The 14,547-nt window shown below is 54.7% G+C and overlaps 6 protein-coding genes across 6 annotated transcripts; 3 read left to right on the top strand and 3 right to left on the bottom strand.

The window, feature by feature from the left end:
* Window positions 1-2,258: 2,258 nt before the first annotated feature.
* Window positions 2,259-3,829, top strand: CTAM01_15602 (3-deoxy-7-phosphoheptulonate synthase; the record flags this gene model as incomplete). The annotated part of the gene is made up of 3 exons (XM_060531598.1): window positions 2,259-2,310; window positions 2,670-3,449; window positions 3,513-3,829. 3 exons carry the CDS (start codon window positions 2,259-2,261, stop codon window positions 3,827-3,829), a joined length of 1,149 nt encoding a protein of 382 aa, XP_060373824.1.
* Window positions 3,830-4,287: 458 nt separating this feature from the next.
* On the bottom strand, window positions 4,288-4,855 carry CTAM01_15601 (uncharacterized protein; the record flags this gene model as incomplete). The annotated part of the gene is made up of 2 exons (XM_060531597.1): window positions 4,288-4,718; window positions 4,792-4,855. 2 exons carry the CDS (start codon window positions 4,853-4,855, stop codon window positions 4,288-4,290), a joined length of 495 nt encoding a protein of 164 aa, XP_060373823.1.
* A 256-nt stretch (window positions 4,856-5,111) lies between these two features.
* Window positions 5,112-6,487, top strand: CTAM01_15600 (uncharacterized protein; the record flags this gene model as incomplete). Its single annotated transcript, XM_060531596.1, has 2 exons — window positions 5,112-6,098; window positions 6,161-6,487. Coding segments are annotated over 2 exons (1,314 nt in total), but the record flags the coding sequence as incomplete, so codon positions are not given.
* An 889-nt stretch (window positions 6,488-7,376) lies between these two features.
* Window positions 7,377-9,080, top strand: CTAM01_15599 (uncharacterized protein; the record flags this gene model as incomplete). The annotated part of the gene is made up of 1 exon (XM_060531595.1): window positions 7,377-9,080. One exon carries the CDS (start codon window positions 7,377-7,379, stop codon window positions 9,078-9,080), a length of 1,704 nt encoding a protein of 567 aa, XP_060373821.1.
* Window positions 9,081-9,641: 561 nt separating this feature from the next.
* CTAM01_15598 (uncharacterized protein) lies at window positions 9,642-10,162 on the bottom strand (the record flags this gene model as incomplete). The annotated part of the gene is made up of 2 exons (XM_060531594.1): window positions 9,642-9,850; window positions 10,003-10,162. The coding sequence occupies 2 exons, from the start codon at window positions 10,160-10,162 to the stop codon at window positions 9,642-9,644; spliced, it is 369 nt and encodes a 122-aa protein (XP_060373820.1).
* Window positions 10,163-12,353: 2,191 nt separating this feature from the next.
* Window positions 12,354-13,011, bottom strand: CTAM01_15597 (uncharacterized protein; the record flags this gene model as incomplete). The annotated part of the gene is made up of 2 exons (XM_060531593.1): window positions 12,354-12,744; window positions 12,785-13,011. 2 exons carry the CDS (start codon window positions 13,009-13,011, stop codon window positions 12,354-12,356), a joined length of 618 nt encoding a protein of 205 aa, XP_060373819.1.
* Window positions 13,012-14,547: the final 1,536 nt, after the last annotated feature.

Genomic DNA, 14,547 nt, shown 5'->3' with positions numbered 1-14,547 from the left:
CTTCTGAGGGCTTTGGGCTCTCGGTAGCTGAGTCACGGTTGACTGAGAGGAACGAGATCAGACGCCGGTTTACTGGTACCCCAAAGCAATTGGTGTTCTGCCACGGCTCGTTGCATACTGCCTGACAAGTTTGAGTGACAAGTGACAAGCTTGACCGTTTTGATAGGATTTGACAGCCTTCGTTCGCCAGTAATCATTAAATTTGAAGTTGCGGGCGCCTAATATTGAGCATGGTTGCAAAACATCACTTCACCACATCTTTCAGCCTCGTTCTTTTGTCCTCGCCATTTGTATACCTACTTATACCCGAAGGCTAGACCAGTTCCTATTCTGACGGAAACCAGCATATGATGATACCCATCCTAGAAGGAAATCTATTTTGAACAAGGCCAAGACTATGATCCGCGAAACGTGACCAGAACCAACGTCGATCTCTCCAAGGTCTCGGTCAGAGAGCCGGGGCCAACGGCGTGTGGGTTTCACCTCTATTTGCGGTCAACCAAAGCCTCGTTCACGGAGCTGTTACATGGCATTCTCGTTGCAAGTTGAAAGACGACAGCGGAGAACAGCGTGTATCAAGTCATGGTCCCATTTTCAGCCTTGTCCTTTAGTTGTCCCTCCCGCAGGAGGTTGAAAGTGGATTCGCCGGCCTCGTTGTGAGGCGGGTCGGGGCCGCGGGGGGCTGGAGGATGTAACGGCGCCAGGCGGACGCACCTGGAACGCTCACCTTAGGTCACCTTGGTCTAGTGCCGGCATCGGTACCCCACAAACCAAGGTGAGGCCTAGGTGAGACCGCGAGGGAATTGGCCAATGAGATGTTGTCAATTTCTCACAAAAAACTCTTTCTTTTCTTTTCTTTTCGTTTTTTTTTCCAACGAAAGAAAGAAAGAGGGGCGTTTAACGCTAACGGCGTCTCATCTCTGTTCAAGGCCTCCAACGTCAGGAAGCACATGTAACACAATTCTTTCTCTCGTCTGACATAATTAGACTCGATGTGAATATCTGGGTTTTTGTATAGTTCTTGAGGGAGCCATCGTAAGCAGGAGGGAGAGTTGTGAGCGGTGAAGGGGAAGAGAGGAAGAATATTTCCGCTGTATGCTGGTGCTGGTGCCTGCATCTGCCCACTCAGATACCCCTCCAAGATTTTTTTTCTGCCCCGCCATCGGCGCTTCCTGACTCTTGCCCACTGTTTAGCATAGCATGGTCTTCTTCACTGCGTCACCGTCGCGTATCGCCGTCACCCACTCCGCCGATGATTCCGTGGGTCAATTCTGGTCAGTCGAGAATGAGATGACTGGATCTGTGACGTCGATGGACCCAGAATTTGTGCGGACAACCTTACTTTGGAACGACGAAGATAGCAGAAAGTGACTCGCAAAGAGAAGAGTTACACAGTAGATACCCCGCCATATGATGGAAGTGAAGAATTATCCAGACAGAAAGAGACTAGACACACGTGGGACAAGAAGCGCCAACAGCGCATTTCAACGCAAATTGATCATGATATTGTCCTAATCAGGTACCTCCTGTTCAGAGTAAAGGAGGGAAGATACTTTGAGACCTCTCTCCGGCGGGATTGCCTCCGAAAGAAGCAGAGGGCTCCGCGTCCGCCGCCGCCAGTCACAAACCACACAAACACAGTGACCAGTGACACACACAAAGGGACGGGGGGAAAACAGCGTTTTTCAAGTGGCTTCATCATTTATTTTTTGAATTTTCTACCTGAACAAAAAAAAAAAAAACGAACCCACTCTCTGAGTCACCGCCCACCACAGTCTTCGACCAACACCCCCCCAAAAAAGGCCACTACCGGACGCTCCCCTTCCCCTGTGGACGAACATTCATCCTCCCACTCCTCCAGGCTCGGTCAACGACGGCTCAAGCAACGAATTCACCACACGATACCCCGTCAGATCCAATAGGCGAACGGCTGTTCGTCCGCTCTTCCTTTCCGTTGTTAATACCAGTGTAAGCTTATTTCCCTACCCTTGATTGGCTTTATGCCACTGCCGTTACGCGGCGGGAGATCGACCTCTTCGTTCAATCTGGGGAACCGTTTCGGGGTTGGTGGGTGGTTTTCGCGGTCAATCTCACGATGGGCAGCATCCACCATACACCACAACCACCAGCGGTGACGATGGAGGAGGGGTCCAATCGTTCTAGCAGTGCTTCAAGATGAGAGAAACAATGTCACTGACTAACATTGGTTCAATTTTGCAGTTTTCAAGATACCCCAAACCCATCAACACATAGCCAAAATGCCTGGTCTCGACCTTGAGCATGAGCCCCTCGCGGCTGACGACGTGAGAAGTGAGTCACTTTTTTTTTCTCTTCGTCTATCTCTCCAACACAAGGTGGATGAATGAGCCCACCCATCTTGGGAAATCTCACTCATGGACCCCCCCCCCCTACCGCTCTGCCCCACACAAGCTGTTCATCTCAAGCTGCCGTCTTCATTCACATCGAGACTTTACGCAAACTCGTTGTCAAACAATTCGACAATCAATCTCATTCTACCACCCGATTCACTCACTATCATTCTCACCAAACACCTTCATATCATACCTCACTCATCTCACTCGACTCGCCCACAACACCACCAGCACCACCACCCCTTTGAACCGACAGCCATCACCACAATGCTCAACCAACGACTAACGCACCCTCAGTCCTGGGACAGGATCCCCTGATCCCTCCCGCCCTTCTCTCCTCCGAGATCCCCATGACCGACGCCGCCCTCCAAACCGTCGTCCGCGGCCGCAACGAGGCCGTCGACATCATCATGGGCAAAGACGACCGTCTCCTCGTCATCATCGGCCCCTGCTCCCTCCACGACCCAGCCACAGCAATCGAGTACTGCGCCCGCCTCAAGGCCCTCGCCGCGAAGCTCTCCTCCGACCTCTGCGTCATCATGCGCGCCTACCTCGAGAAGCCGCGCACCACCGTCGGCTGGAAGGGCCTCATCAACGACCCGGACATCGACTCCACCTTCAAGATCAACAAGGGCCTGCGCATCTCCCGCCAGCTCTTCAGCGATCTTACGACTGCCGGCATGCCCATCGCCAGCGAGATGCTCGACACAATCTCCCCCCAGTTCCTCGCCGATTTCATCTCGGTTGGTGCCATCGGCGCCCGCACCACGGAATCCCAGCTCCACCGCGAGCTCGCCTCCGGCCTGTCCTTCCCCGTCGGCTTCAAGAATGGCACCGACGGCAACCTGGGCGTCGCCATCGACGCCATTGGTGCCGCGGCTGCGAAGCACCACTTCATGGGTGTCACCAAGCAGGGCCTCGCCGCCATCACCCGCACAAAGGGCAACGAGCACGGCTTCGTCATCCTCCGCGGCGGCTCCCACGGCCCCAACTTTGACAAGGAGAATGTCCAAAAGGCAAAGGACACGCTCACCAAGAAGGGCCAGAAGCAGGCCATCATGATTGACTGCTCTCATGGTATGTTTCCCACTTCTTTCTTTCCATATCTTTCACCCTATATCAAGCCCTAACACCACACAGGCAACTCCAACAAGGACCATCGCAACCAGCCCAAGGTCGCCGCCGTCATCGGCGACCAGCTCCGCGAGGGCGAAAAGTCCATCATCGGCGTCATGATCGAGTCCAACATCAACGAGGGCAACCAAAAGGTGCCCGCCGAGGGCCCCGCCGCCCTCAAGAAGGGCGTCTCCATCACCGACGCCTGCATCGACTGGGACTCCACCGTCGACGTCCTCGAGGGTCTCGCCTCCGCCGTCCGCGCCCGCCGCGAGCGCAACGCCGGTTCGGCCAACGGCAACGAGGACTCGCACAAGGTTACCCACCTTGAGGAGGAGTAAAGCAATCGTCACGTCTAGTAAAAATGACCAGTTTGTGATTTTGTGAGCAAAGAGAGGAAACACCCAAAAGAGAAATAGGGGGATGGAGGGGCTTTGATTGGATGAAATGGAACATACCAACCCCATATGCATAGCATTTGCATTTTTCAAGGCTCCAGGGAGGAAATCAAGAAAAGTGATTTTTTATGCGGTGTATAGTCACGGTTGCATGGGTTCATGATACATGCGTCCTGGGTTGCTCGAGGGCGCCGAGGACAATTTGGAGAGATAGATAGCTTCGCAAAACGGCTTCTTGAGTCTCCTTCAACTTTGTAAACCTTGGTGATGCCAACAGCTTGATGCCGTACCGTCCCGTGATATTCCTACATAAGCCTCACCCATGAACTTGAACCCAAATCATGCCCACCCAAACGCCTTTCCTAAACCCTAGTACCCTTTGTGCCAGATATCAAGTCGTATCAACTCGGCCTCGCAGGCGAAAGCTGGCTATAATCCCCCCTCCCCCCAGAAGCAGCAGCAGCATCAGCCGCCCTCTTCCCCTCCCGCAGCTCATTCGCCCTCTTAAACACAGCCCACCCCAGCAAACCCGATGTGCCCAGCAGGAACCCCCACACAATGACGCGGTCCTTGTTGCTGTCGCGCTGGAAGCACATGGTCTGAACGTCTTCGTCTTTAGCCTTGCTGCAGAAGTCGATGCCGCGGCTGAGGCAAAAGGCCTTTGTGCATTGCGAGCAGGAGGAGGAGGCGGCGCGCTTGTTGAGGAGCGAGGAGGAGGAGGTGTCGCGGATAGAGGGAGGTGCGTTGCCTGGTGGTTCGCCGTCTGCTTTTTGGGGGCCTAGGGCTACGATGGTGCTGTTTTTGAAGCAGGTGCATTTGCAGAATGTTGGTGCTGCTTGGAGGGGTGTTAGTATGTCTTTGTATTCGGTGTTGGGAGAAGGACTTGGCATTTGCGATGGACTTACAGTTTGCGCTGACGAGAGCGACGAAGCCGCATAGTAGCAGCAGAATCATTGATATCCGATTCATTGTAGCGAGCTGCATCCACTGCCGACCGGATCTGGGTTGTTTCTCGCGACGGCGCGGGAGGTAGGTGAAGTTGTCGCCGTCTTTGGCTCGCCGTCAGAGAGGTGACGGACGCACGAGCCACAGCCGGAGCGGATCAGGGACGCGACCCACATAGATGTGGCTTATACCCTCGCTGAAGTGTGGCTGAAGCTTCCCTATCTCTGATTCGCCGGCAGAACCCCAGCATCCAAAAAAGTTCAATTGGAGACTTTGAAGCTCCCCCTACCGAACATTGTGCTGTGTCTTTCGCCCGTACCTGGAGTGGAAGAGGAATATCACCAACCTTCAACCTCTACAACACATCACAACACTGTCGCCCACAATGCGTCGTGTACCCCGTCTCAGGCAGCCAAGCCTGCTGGCAGCCTCCCCGATCCAATGCACCTGCGCCGCGCCCGCCACATTCCCCATCTCAGCAACAGCATCACGAGCCCTCTCAACGACACCCGCAGCCCCTAGCCGCGTCCGCAAGTTCCTCTGGAAAGGCGGCGACGCCCCCGGACCCGAAGACCCCTACGCCGCCGAATCCTCCCAGGCCCTCCGCCAGCAGCGCATCGCGCAGGAGCTAGCCGAGGCCGAGGCCGAGCTGGCCGCCTTCGAGGCCGATAGCCAGCAGACGCAGCGGGCCGAGCAGAAGCGCCGCCAGAAGCCCCAGAGCCGGCTCGCGCACCAGATCAAGAATAAGCGCGTGTGGGCGCCGACGGAGAAGGAGGTCGAGGGAGGAGACTACGTGCCCGCCAAGACGATTGATGGGCTCGAGGAGATTGGTGGGCTTGAAGGGTGGTGGGAGCAGGAGGGCCGCTGGGGCAGGGAGAGCGAGTACGTTGGCTTCGCGAGTGCCGGTGAGGTCGTCACAGATGCCGATGTGTGCGCTGCGCGCGTGAGGCAGGCTGTTGTTGAGGCGCTTGCTGTTGCTGGGTCTTCTGCTGAGGTGCAGGGCCGGTTGACGGCTGCGTGGGCCAGGGGCGACGCGGAGGGCTTCAGCAGGGCGACGGCGCTGGGACTGAAGATTGGGGAGGATGGTAGCGTCTCTCTTGAGGGTGATGCTGCGGCGATTGAGGGCGTCGTCGCGCCTTTGCTGGAAGCTCAGGAGGCGCAGACCTCGGAGGGCGCTGTCGAGGCTGCCGAGGCGAAAGCCTTGGTAGAGGCATGGGGCGAAGCCTGGAAGAGCATTTCTCTCGAGGACGCACGATTCAAGTTTGCTGTAAGTCTTCCCCCCTTTACTAGCAAAAGGGGCCGAAACCATTTTAACACTTGCTGCGACAGGTCCACAAGCGCGTCTTCCAACTGACGGGCCACCGCGTCCACGACGCCAAGCTCGCGCAGATCAAGACGGTCGGCGACCTCATCGCCACCATCGTCAAGCCGCCCAAGCCCACAAAGGTCGCTGAGGCCATTGCCCAGCAGGGCGCGCTGCTCGATCTGCCCAACGTCCGCGTCCGCGACCGCCGCGTCACACCCATCGACAAGGAGACCGAGGTCGGCCGCTGGAAGGTCATCGAGGCGGAGCTCAAGAAGAGAGGCCTGCCCGTTACCGGACACAAGCACCTCGCCAAGCCGGTGCAGAGGGCATGGATCCAGGGCAAGGCGTAAGGAAAAAGTATGTGGTGGTGACGTTGGTGAGAAAAGGCGGAAGACCAAAAGGAGAGGGAAATGTGTCTGGTATAGAGGAGACTTGTACAGATATTGTACTCTTTGTAACATATGGAATATCAATGATTCTTGCTCTGATAATATTTGGATCTTGGCTATACTTTTGAGTTGAAAATATCTTCAGTAATACCTCTATCTAGCCAAGTTCAAGTCATGTTGGAATTGTTGCTCGGACGGGCCATCATCAACATGTCTTTATTTATTTGACTCTTCCACATCCCATCCATAAACAACGAGCAGTAGGCGTTGGCAGTTTCTACCTAGTCTCTGTCTCTCCCTTTGGGCCCGTTTGTTCACAATAGACATCACCGTTCTGCATTGTTCTTATGCGGATACGTGCAGAGCAAATACATACGGCCAACAAACAGACGGACCTCGACCGGGAGAGGTGTGTTTCGTGGCATAGGGCGTATTCTGTGATATTTCCCCATCGACCTCACCTTCCTTTCACAAATATGACTTACTTCACCTTCCTCCATCCGTCTGAATATTTCAGCCTTGCCAAAACATCACCATTTTCGCCCTCCTTGCCTCCTCCCCCTCTCAGGTCTCTGTCCTTTTCCACTTACCGTATCTCGTCACCTTCCATTCTTCTTACAACACTTTCCGCCATTCAGACCTGCGCTATTCTCGTCAGGCACTCATCGCACAGTTTCTGGCCGTAACTTTGCCCGGGATCCTTTCCCATGCATCACATTGCGCCAAGCTACAAAACTCTCCTTTGCTTTTTTCATATTTTACCTCTAATCAGCATATGACAAGGATCCTTCCAGGTAAATCATCCTGAACATCCTTTGCCCCTTCCACTGACGACTCATCCGTCTATAGAATGTCTTCACCTCCAGACATGAGAGGGTGGTCCCCGGTCATCAGGTTGGAGAGGTGGCTACACTGGGCAAGGTCTCAGAAGCTGCCCGTGTACAGGCAGTACCCGGAAAAGTCTGCAAGAATTGACAAGGAACTCAAATCAGTCTCCTGGGATTTCGATATGTCGGCTTTTCCTCGCCTTGGGGACCAAGAATGCTGGAAGCGTATGTACTCTGCACTTCGGTATCCGGCACGCAACCCCAACGAGCATTACTATATCAATGCACTCAACGCTGTCGATTGCGAGGTGTCGAGGATCCTTAACAATGGGAGCATGCACCAGACGCTCGTCGACTTGGCAAGGAAGGCCGGCTTCGACGCGCGCAAATGTTGCGACCCGTCGCTCTCGAAGGAGCAAAGAAAATATGAGCCTCCGAAAGGATCTCGGCAGATGGACAGTGCTGACGCACACACAAATGACAACCTGGGGGCACTCCCTTCCGGGCAAGTTGGTCTGCAGGAACCGCGCAACTTCGCGGCTCTCTCGGAGCTCTTGTTTCATCAGGAGGCCCTCAAAGAGAAGAACGAGGCTGCAGCTGCTTATACGACTCCAACAAGCGCTGTTGCGCCCTTGACCGGCAATGGAGGCGGCTCGCATCGACATGCGAGCGCGTCCTCTCTTGAAGGCCCCAGAACTGAGCCAAAGGCATTAGCAAAGAGTGCCACGATGAATGAGCACGTTCGCTTGCAATCGAGCAAACAGCCCTCGTCGGTTCAAGAGTCAGACGTTGCTGGAAGACTGTGTTCCGAGGGAACAATCAGGGACCTCACAGATCAAACGGTACATCCGATATCCAGCGACCCAGATTCGAAAATGAAAGTCAACGGATTTGTTATCCCAAAGAGACAGCGCGGGGGTAGCGTCCAGCAAGAGAAGGCTATAGCCTTTGCGAGGCCAGAGTCGAGATCAGCAACGAGCACACCCTCGAGAGGAGGGCCATCTGGTTCCCAACCCCCGCTCTCGAAGCAGCCTCCTATTCAGGCCCACACACACGCTCAGCGAACTTTGGAACAACAGACTCGACGAGAATCGAGTGGTTCCTTGAGCGGCTCTCTACCCCAGCATGGCGCATTGGCCAGAAGACCGAGTGGTACTAAGGGATGCGAACTGTCGACGCCGTCAACTCCACCGCCACAAGCCTCTTCCAGCAAAATCCAGCAACGCGGTAGTCTAGTAGTCAAGGCAGAGTCTCAAGAGCAAAGTGCTCCACTGGCAGAACACATGACGGCTAAGCAACCCGTTGTGGTCTCGACCCAGGAAAACACAACCCAAGGGCAAAACCTCACAAGTGCGATGACGAAGAAGCTTGAGGCGACTATCAACCAGAATCTCTTGGAAGCAATCCGAGGCGTCTACCGCAGCTGTCCCAAGTTGATGGAGGGAAAGATACGAGGATGGCTTGACGACCCAGAGTACCGCTCCATGGGATTCGCTGTTCTCCGGGACGTTGAAAACGAGACGACGAAGATGGTTAGAGAGTCTCTCGTCGCCAAGATGAGGGCCATGGAGCAAATTGTTAAGGGCTCTGAGAATCCGCATCAAGCGGAGTCACACCGGGACACCAAGCGCAAGGCTGATGAAAAGGATGCGGAAGGAGGTGACCAGAGTCAACAGGCTGCGAAGCGGCAGCGGGGCGACGGTGGTGGCAGTGGTTGTACTGCATGAGCTATGTTGGCAGACCGACCGTTTAGATACTGACAGTGGACAACCGGGATATGACATTCTCGACAACCGTGTTTGGAATACGGTCTAAGCTTGATTATGGATTAAGGAGGATATCCTATTGGGAATTGTTTGCTTTGGCGTTCGTATCGGATGGATTTGCCTTTTGAGGATTACTCATACCCCTTTGATGTATCTTACGAAACGACAATCGAGTCGATTAGCATGCATGGTTAGCCTAGTAGAACTCCTTTTGGCAGGGCTGAGCGAAGATTTAACCCAACAAGCGCCAACATCAAATGTGAAATGTCATACAAGTAGTCATGTTTCCTCACATCAGCAACACTGAAAGCTTCATTCAGCCCTGAAAAGGGCAAGCAGCTCAATTCTCAGCTACTCAAGTCATGCGTGACCGAACTCTAGTTCGGTATAGAGTAGGAAAAATTTCCATTCCCCGTTCCATCACGCGCAAGCAAAAACGCTTCATGCCATTCAATCATTCCATCTTCCTCGCTCCCGTCATATCAAGTTTTCGTTTGTGAATTGTTTCTGTAGAAGGGGTTGTTAGATGCGTATTTTCTTAAAGAGAGAATGAGGGTAGTGTGTGGAAGACGTACACTCAAAGTGGAAGTTGCCGTCGTTGTTGGACAGGCGCTCGCACAGGTTCACGTCGGCGTCAATGGCCTGGCCCTCAACGTTGAAGAGGCGGGCGCGGAGGATGGGCTGGTCGCCCTCGAACTCGAAGCGGATGCTCTCGGCGGAATCAGCGAAGCCTAGGAAAGGAACACGTTAGTGAATCTGCTGATTTGTATCATGGAAGGAGATACTGGTCAAGGGAGGCAGCCCGGGTTTCCCCAGCGAGATGTAGAGTGTGTATGGGAGTGCGAGGACAAAAGAGAGGAAGAGGAGGAGGATTTAGACGTACCGCGGCCACCCCAGTCGAAACGGCCGTTGTCGTTGCCGAGGCAGTCGTTGAGGTTGCACTCGGCGTCGACGAAGTCGCCGTTGCCGTTCTGGAGACGGGCGCGGAGGATGTGGCCGTCGTCGACGCGGGTGTCCTGGGCGGAGTGGTGGAAGTTGGACATTTTGGCTGATGTTTGTTTGTGAAGGTTGTTTTTAGGAGATGAATTGAGTTTATTCAGAGGGAAGAAGAAGAGCTGCGGGTGAGTGGGGGATGGGAAAGCTTTATATAGATGTTGAATGTCGTCAGGACGGGGGATGACGAGGGTAGGAGTGACGGGGCAGCTGCTTGTGGCTGGAACCTTATTCACATCAAGCTGGAGAACAGGCAAGAAGCTCGGGAGGGGCAAGGGGGGGTGAAACTGTGGAAGAGAGAGGCCTCCATTGTATTCACTGAGTACTTTGTCGTCTGTTGCAGACACGTGGAGGTGGGAAATGGCGGTCTTGAGACGAGGAGAGCGGGTTCCCATTGGCGATGGAAGCTTCTCCTTGGCCGGGACCGCTGTTCACGCCCTGCTTCTACCTCAGGGAACCTCAGGGAAGCTTCATGTTCTGGTCCATGAGCCTAGAGCTGAATCCCTCAGCCATTGGCAATATCTGGGCTCATCCTTGGCCCTGCCACTCTGGCCCTATAGGGAGAAGCTAGCTTCACGCCCATGAACCAGTTGGATCCGGATTGCTCACTTCCCATAGCTTCGGTTCGTTTCTGTGCCTAGCATGTCGTAACTTGTGACCTCTGGTTTCCATGGGAGGTGGTGTCACGGTGCTGGCTATGCTTGCTACGTAGCTCATGGGGCCAAGAGCCTCCTCCGCTGACAGGGGGGAGGGGGCAGGCATGGGAGCTTCCAGGAGAGCTCGTTGGTTGGACAGGGGGCAAGACGAGGCGAGGGTGAGGCTAGGCGATGGAGGGGCGGCGGGGTGGGAGCTTAAGTGGGATGGATGGAGGGGTAGCTCTGCTCTGGTTTCCCATTCACGTCACGGCGATGCCGGGTACGGATATTTCGTATGGCTGTACGGCATTGAGTGAATAGTAAGTCCGCGGCGTAATAGGAGCTACGGTTGGTACCTTTGGCACCTTTAGTAGACTAAGGTAGGTAGCTACTCAATGCCTCTAATGCACTCCCCACGCCATGCCTCGAGTCTATTGATGCCCTTCTTCTTCTTGCCATTCGACCCCGCCGGCACGAGGGTGCCGAGGGCTCGCGATGGGGGCCGCTTGGCGTACATGAGGGGACACGCCTCTCATGCAGGGTGCGACTGGGACAAACTGGGACATGTTTGGATACGGGGGAGCCAGGGACGACTGAGAGGCCACGAGAGGTTTCTCTGGTGTGTTGGATGACGCGGCCTGCCTTTTGTCTCTTGGCCTGTAGGAAGGAGGACAACATTGGGGTTCATTGTGGTCTTGCTCTATAAACACAGGAATGGGAAAGGGAAGGAATCATAGGCTGCTTTGAAGCTTGGGGCGTGGCATCATGGCCCGTGAGTGTGGAAGAGTCTGGGCAGAGGAATTGGGAGGCAGCCGCGCGCTTGCTTCGGCTGAAGACGAGAGGCGTGAGGTTCTTGGCGACTTGCCATGATCCGTGGGTTGCCTCTCCCTCTCTGGAGGCCCGCGTATTTGGGAATGGAGGTAGGTGGGAGGAGTAATTCTGGGGAGTGAAGTGAAGTGAAAGTAAACAAAGGCCAGAATCAAGCATAAAGTCGGCTTCGGCACGCCACGACTAACGCGCTACAGAGCTCCTCCCCCCTGTTCCTGAAGACAATTGGGCTACAGAAGGAAGTGGAGAAGTCAAGAATAGAGCTCGTCATCTGAGACCTATTTAAAGTCCACTCTGTGAGAGCTGCAGAAGGCAGTAGTCTCTTGGTGCTTCAGACTTGAAAGCATGACGCTGGAATAGCTCCAGACATGAGACCTTAGAGGCCTGCCTCTCTTGTTCTCACCACTGTAACAAAAACAGAGACAGAATGAGCTACCAAGCTTCCTCTTGGTTCCCGTTACTTGCTTCTCTAGCTCACGGAGAAAAGAGGGTGGAGGCATCGCGTCGCGGGTTCTGAACATGTCGTCCATTCATGTGGCATGAGGTTTTCCCTGGAACCACTCTTTTTTCTGCCCATTCGATTCTTTGGCCCCCCCAGCAAAAGCAGGTCCGACCTATCAGAGTCTTGAGAAGAACACCAAAACAGAAGTATTGGCGGGGAACGGAGGCCGTGGCCTGCGGCAAGGACCGATGCGTTCCGTTCGTGGCATCGCCTCATGGGGCCAGAACTCTGAACTCAGACCCCTCCTCTCTGCCTTTCTCTGTCTGGTTCCTGTTTCTAGTCCAGGGTCCTTGGGCTAGCCTGGGAAGCTTCAGAGGGCTGGAACACGATGGTACGCCACTGGCGTGATGGTCCCCGGTATATGCTGGCGGTCTGGCGTAACGATGTCGTCGTAGATGTAGCAAAGGCGTGTTTGTATTGGCTACTACGTACTCCATTGTGGTTGTCGTGGGTGATGTGAGGTGTGTTTTGAGTTGAGGTGACGATCTTCTTTGTGGTTGCACAGAGCACCAAAGCCACCACACAGGCACCATAGGCACAACTCTCAGGGGGTTTTCGGAGGGGTCCCAGTCGAGGGGGGAGCCAAGGCGGGGCGGGGCGGGGTTCGGATTCATCATAGGAGCGGTCAGAAGTTTGGAGGGGTAGAGAAGCAAGGTAGAGGGCAAGACTGGAGGTGAAGCAGACAGAGGATTGAGTGATCGAGACATTTGGCGACAGGCACGTTGACAGCCTTGGCCGGGACCTTGATGAGACGATCAAGGTTGACGCTATTGGCACCTTGAGGGGTTGGGCAGTTGTATAAAGAGATGGCTGTCGTCCAGCCTGCAAGATTGAGGAGTATGTTTGCTGCGAAGACAAGACGGTCCTTCAGCAATTCCTCCAGGCCACGAATAGTTCCAGTAAAGATCAAGAGCGGCAACAGTACATTCAACATCACCACGGTGGAACAGTGGAACAGAATTCGGCGTCTCAAAAGATGTATTGCTCAAGTGAGTGACTAAACATGCCAATAGGTCCATCGATTAGAAGGAACACTATCCGCCGATGCAAACTACCCATCAACCAAGTCGTAACCCATATCCCGAATTCAAAAACTCATATCGTCGTCGTATCGAGAGAAAGCGAAACCGCAGTAAAGCAGCAACGTATCACAGGTCGTCGTCAAGGGAAGAGGCGTTTATTTGCAGGAGGAGCAAGAGCAGCCAGAGCCGCAGTTGCCTGAGACAGGTTAGCGTCTTGGTCTCCAATGACTGACCGCCGACAACACCATTGCGGTCGCGGTGCGGTTGCAGGGGGGAGAGTAAGGTACATACAGGTAGAAGCGCCGGAGCAGCCGCAGTCACCCTTCATTTTGATGGTTGTTGGTTGGTTTTGGGGGGGGTTAAAAAAGGTGTTGTTGTAGTTGACGTGATGGACTTGAATGTTGACGTTGTGGAGATCAGTTCAGAGGCAGATGAAAAGAGGTAAGAAGCCGCGCACTTATATATCCAGAGCCTCCTCCTAGCAGCTCGGATAGTCACCCAGAGGGAGGGGACACTGGGAGTAGCAGGAGGAGGGGTCAGATGTCAGATGAGGGTGGCCAGATGGGACCGGATCGGGGGGCCGTCATTGGGCGGGTGCGCCGTTTGTGCGGAAACGCAGTCCAAGTCAAGCCAGCGTCGTGGCTCGGGACTGGCGACCTGTTGGCGAGGGGTGCCTCGGTGGGGTTTGCGCTCTTTGTGCGTTGACGGTAGCCAGTCGTCCTCCTTTTCTTTCGGGGCTGGAACTTGGCCCGGCATGGATGTCCATGGAATGGCCCATGGGGGGGGTTGAGTTGGTTTGGGGGAGGTCTTTTTGCCCTTTTTTGCGCCGCGCGAATCGCCTCGGCCGCCCAAACCAATCCTGGCTGACGGGCAAGACAGGGTCAAAGACCACTGTGATGCTTCCCAATTGTCAACCTTTTCTTATCTCAACGCATCGTTGCTGGATAAGGTTCAGGTGGGTTGCGTCTTTTGTGCGGGAGGCGCTAGGATTCGGCCATTTGTTCCTCAATGCATCGTTTGCAGCTGACCCTGGCAGGACGATGAGATGAGATTCGTATCTCTTGAGATGTTGCCGAAGCAGGTAGGCATCCCGTGGCATCCAGTCGCAAGTTCCAGAAGTTGCACTGGGGGATTGTGGTACTGCGAGACAGACGGACATCGAGAGACTGGCAGAGATAACGGTATGACGACGATAGCAAACGGTCCTCATTCAGGCAGGACCCTGAATCTTTGTCCTGGCGGCTGACGTCGGACGCACTCATGGCGAGGAGGGGTATCCCATCCTCTGCCTGCCCGTAAACCGCTGTGAGCTGCCCCAAGCGCAGCGCCAACGCTGATGGAGGGGCACTATCCGTAGCACTATGATGGAAGGGCGAGTGAGGGGTACCCGTGGCTGTGACGTCTGTCCTGTCACTCTGCGCCTGCGGTGTGTGTGGCTGTCTCGAGTT

This window comes from Colletotrichum tamarilloi, assembly GCF_030869305.1.
Source record: "Colletotrichum tamarilloi strain Tom-12 chromosome Unknown Scaffold_169.1, whole genome shotgun sequence".
Taxonomy (NCBI): domain Eukaryota; kingdom Fungi; phylum Ascomycota; class Sordariomycetes; order Glomerellales; family Glomerellaceae; genus Colletotrichum; species Colletotrichum tamarilloi.
The sequence above is the reverse complement of the archived record's forward strand: the minus strand, read 5'-3'. Positions and strand labels throughout refer to the sequence as shown.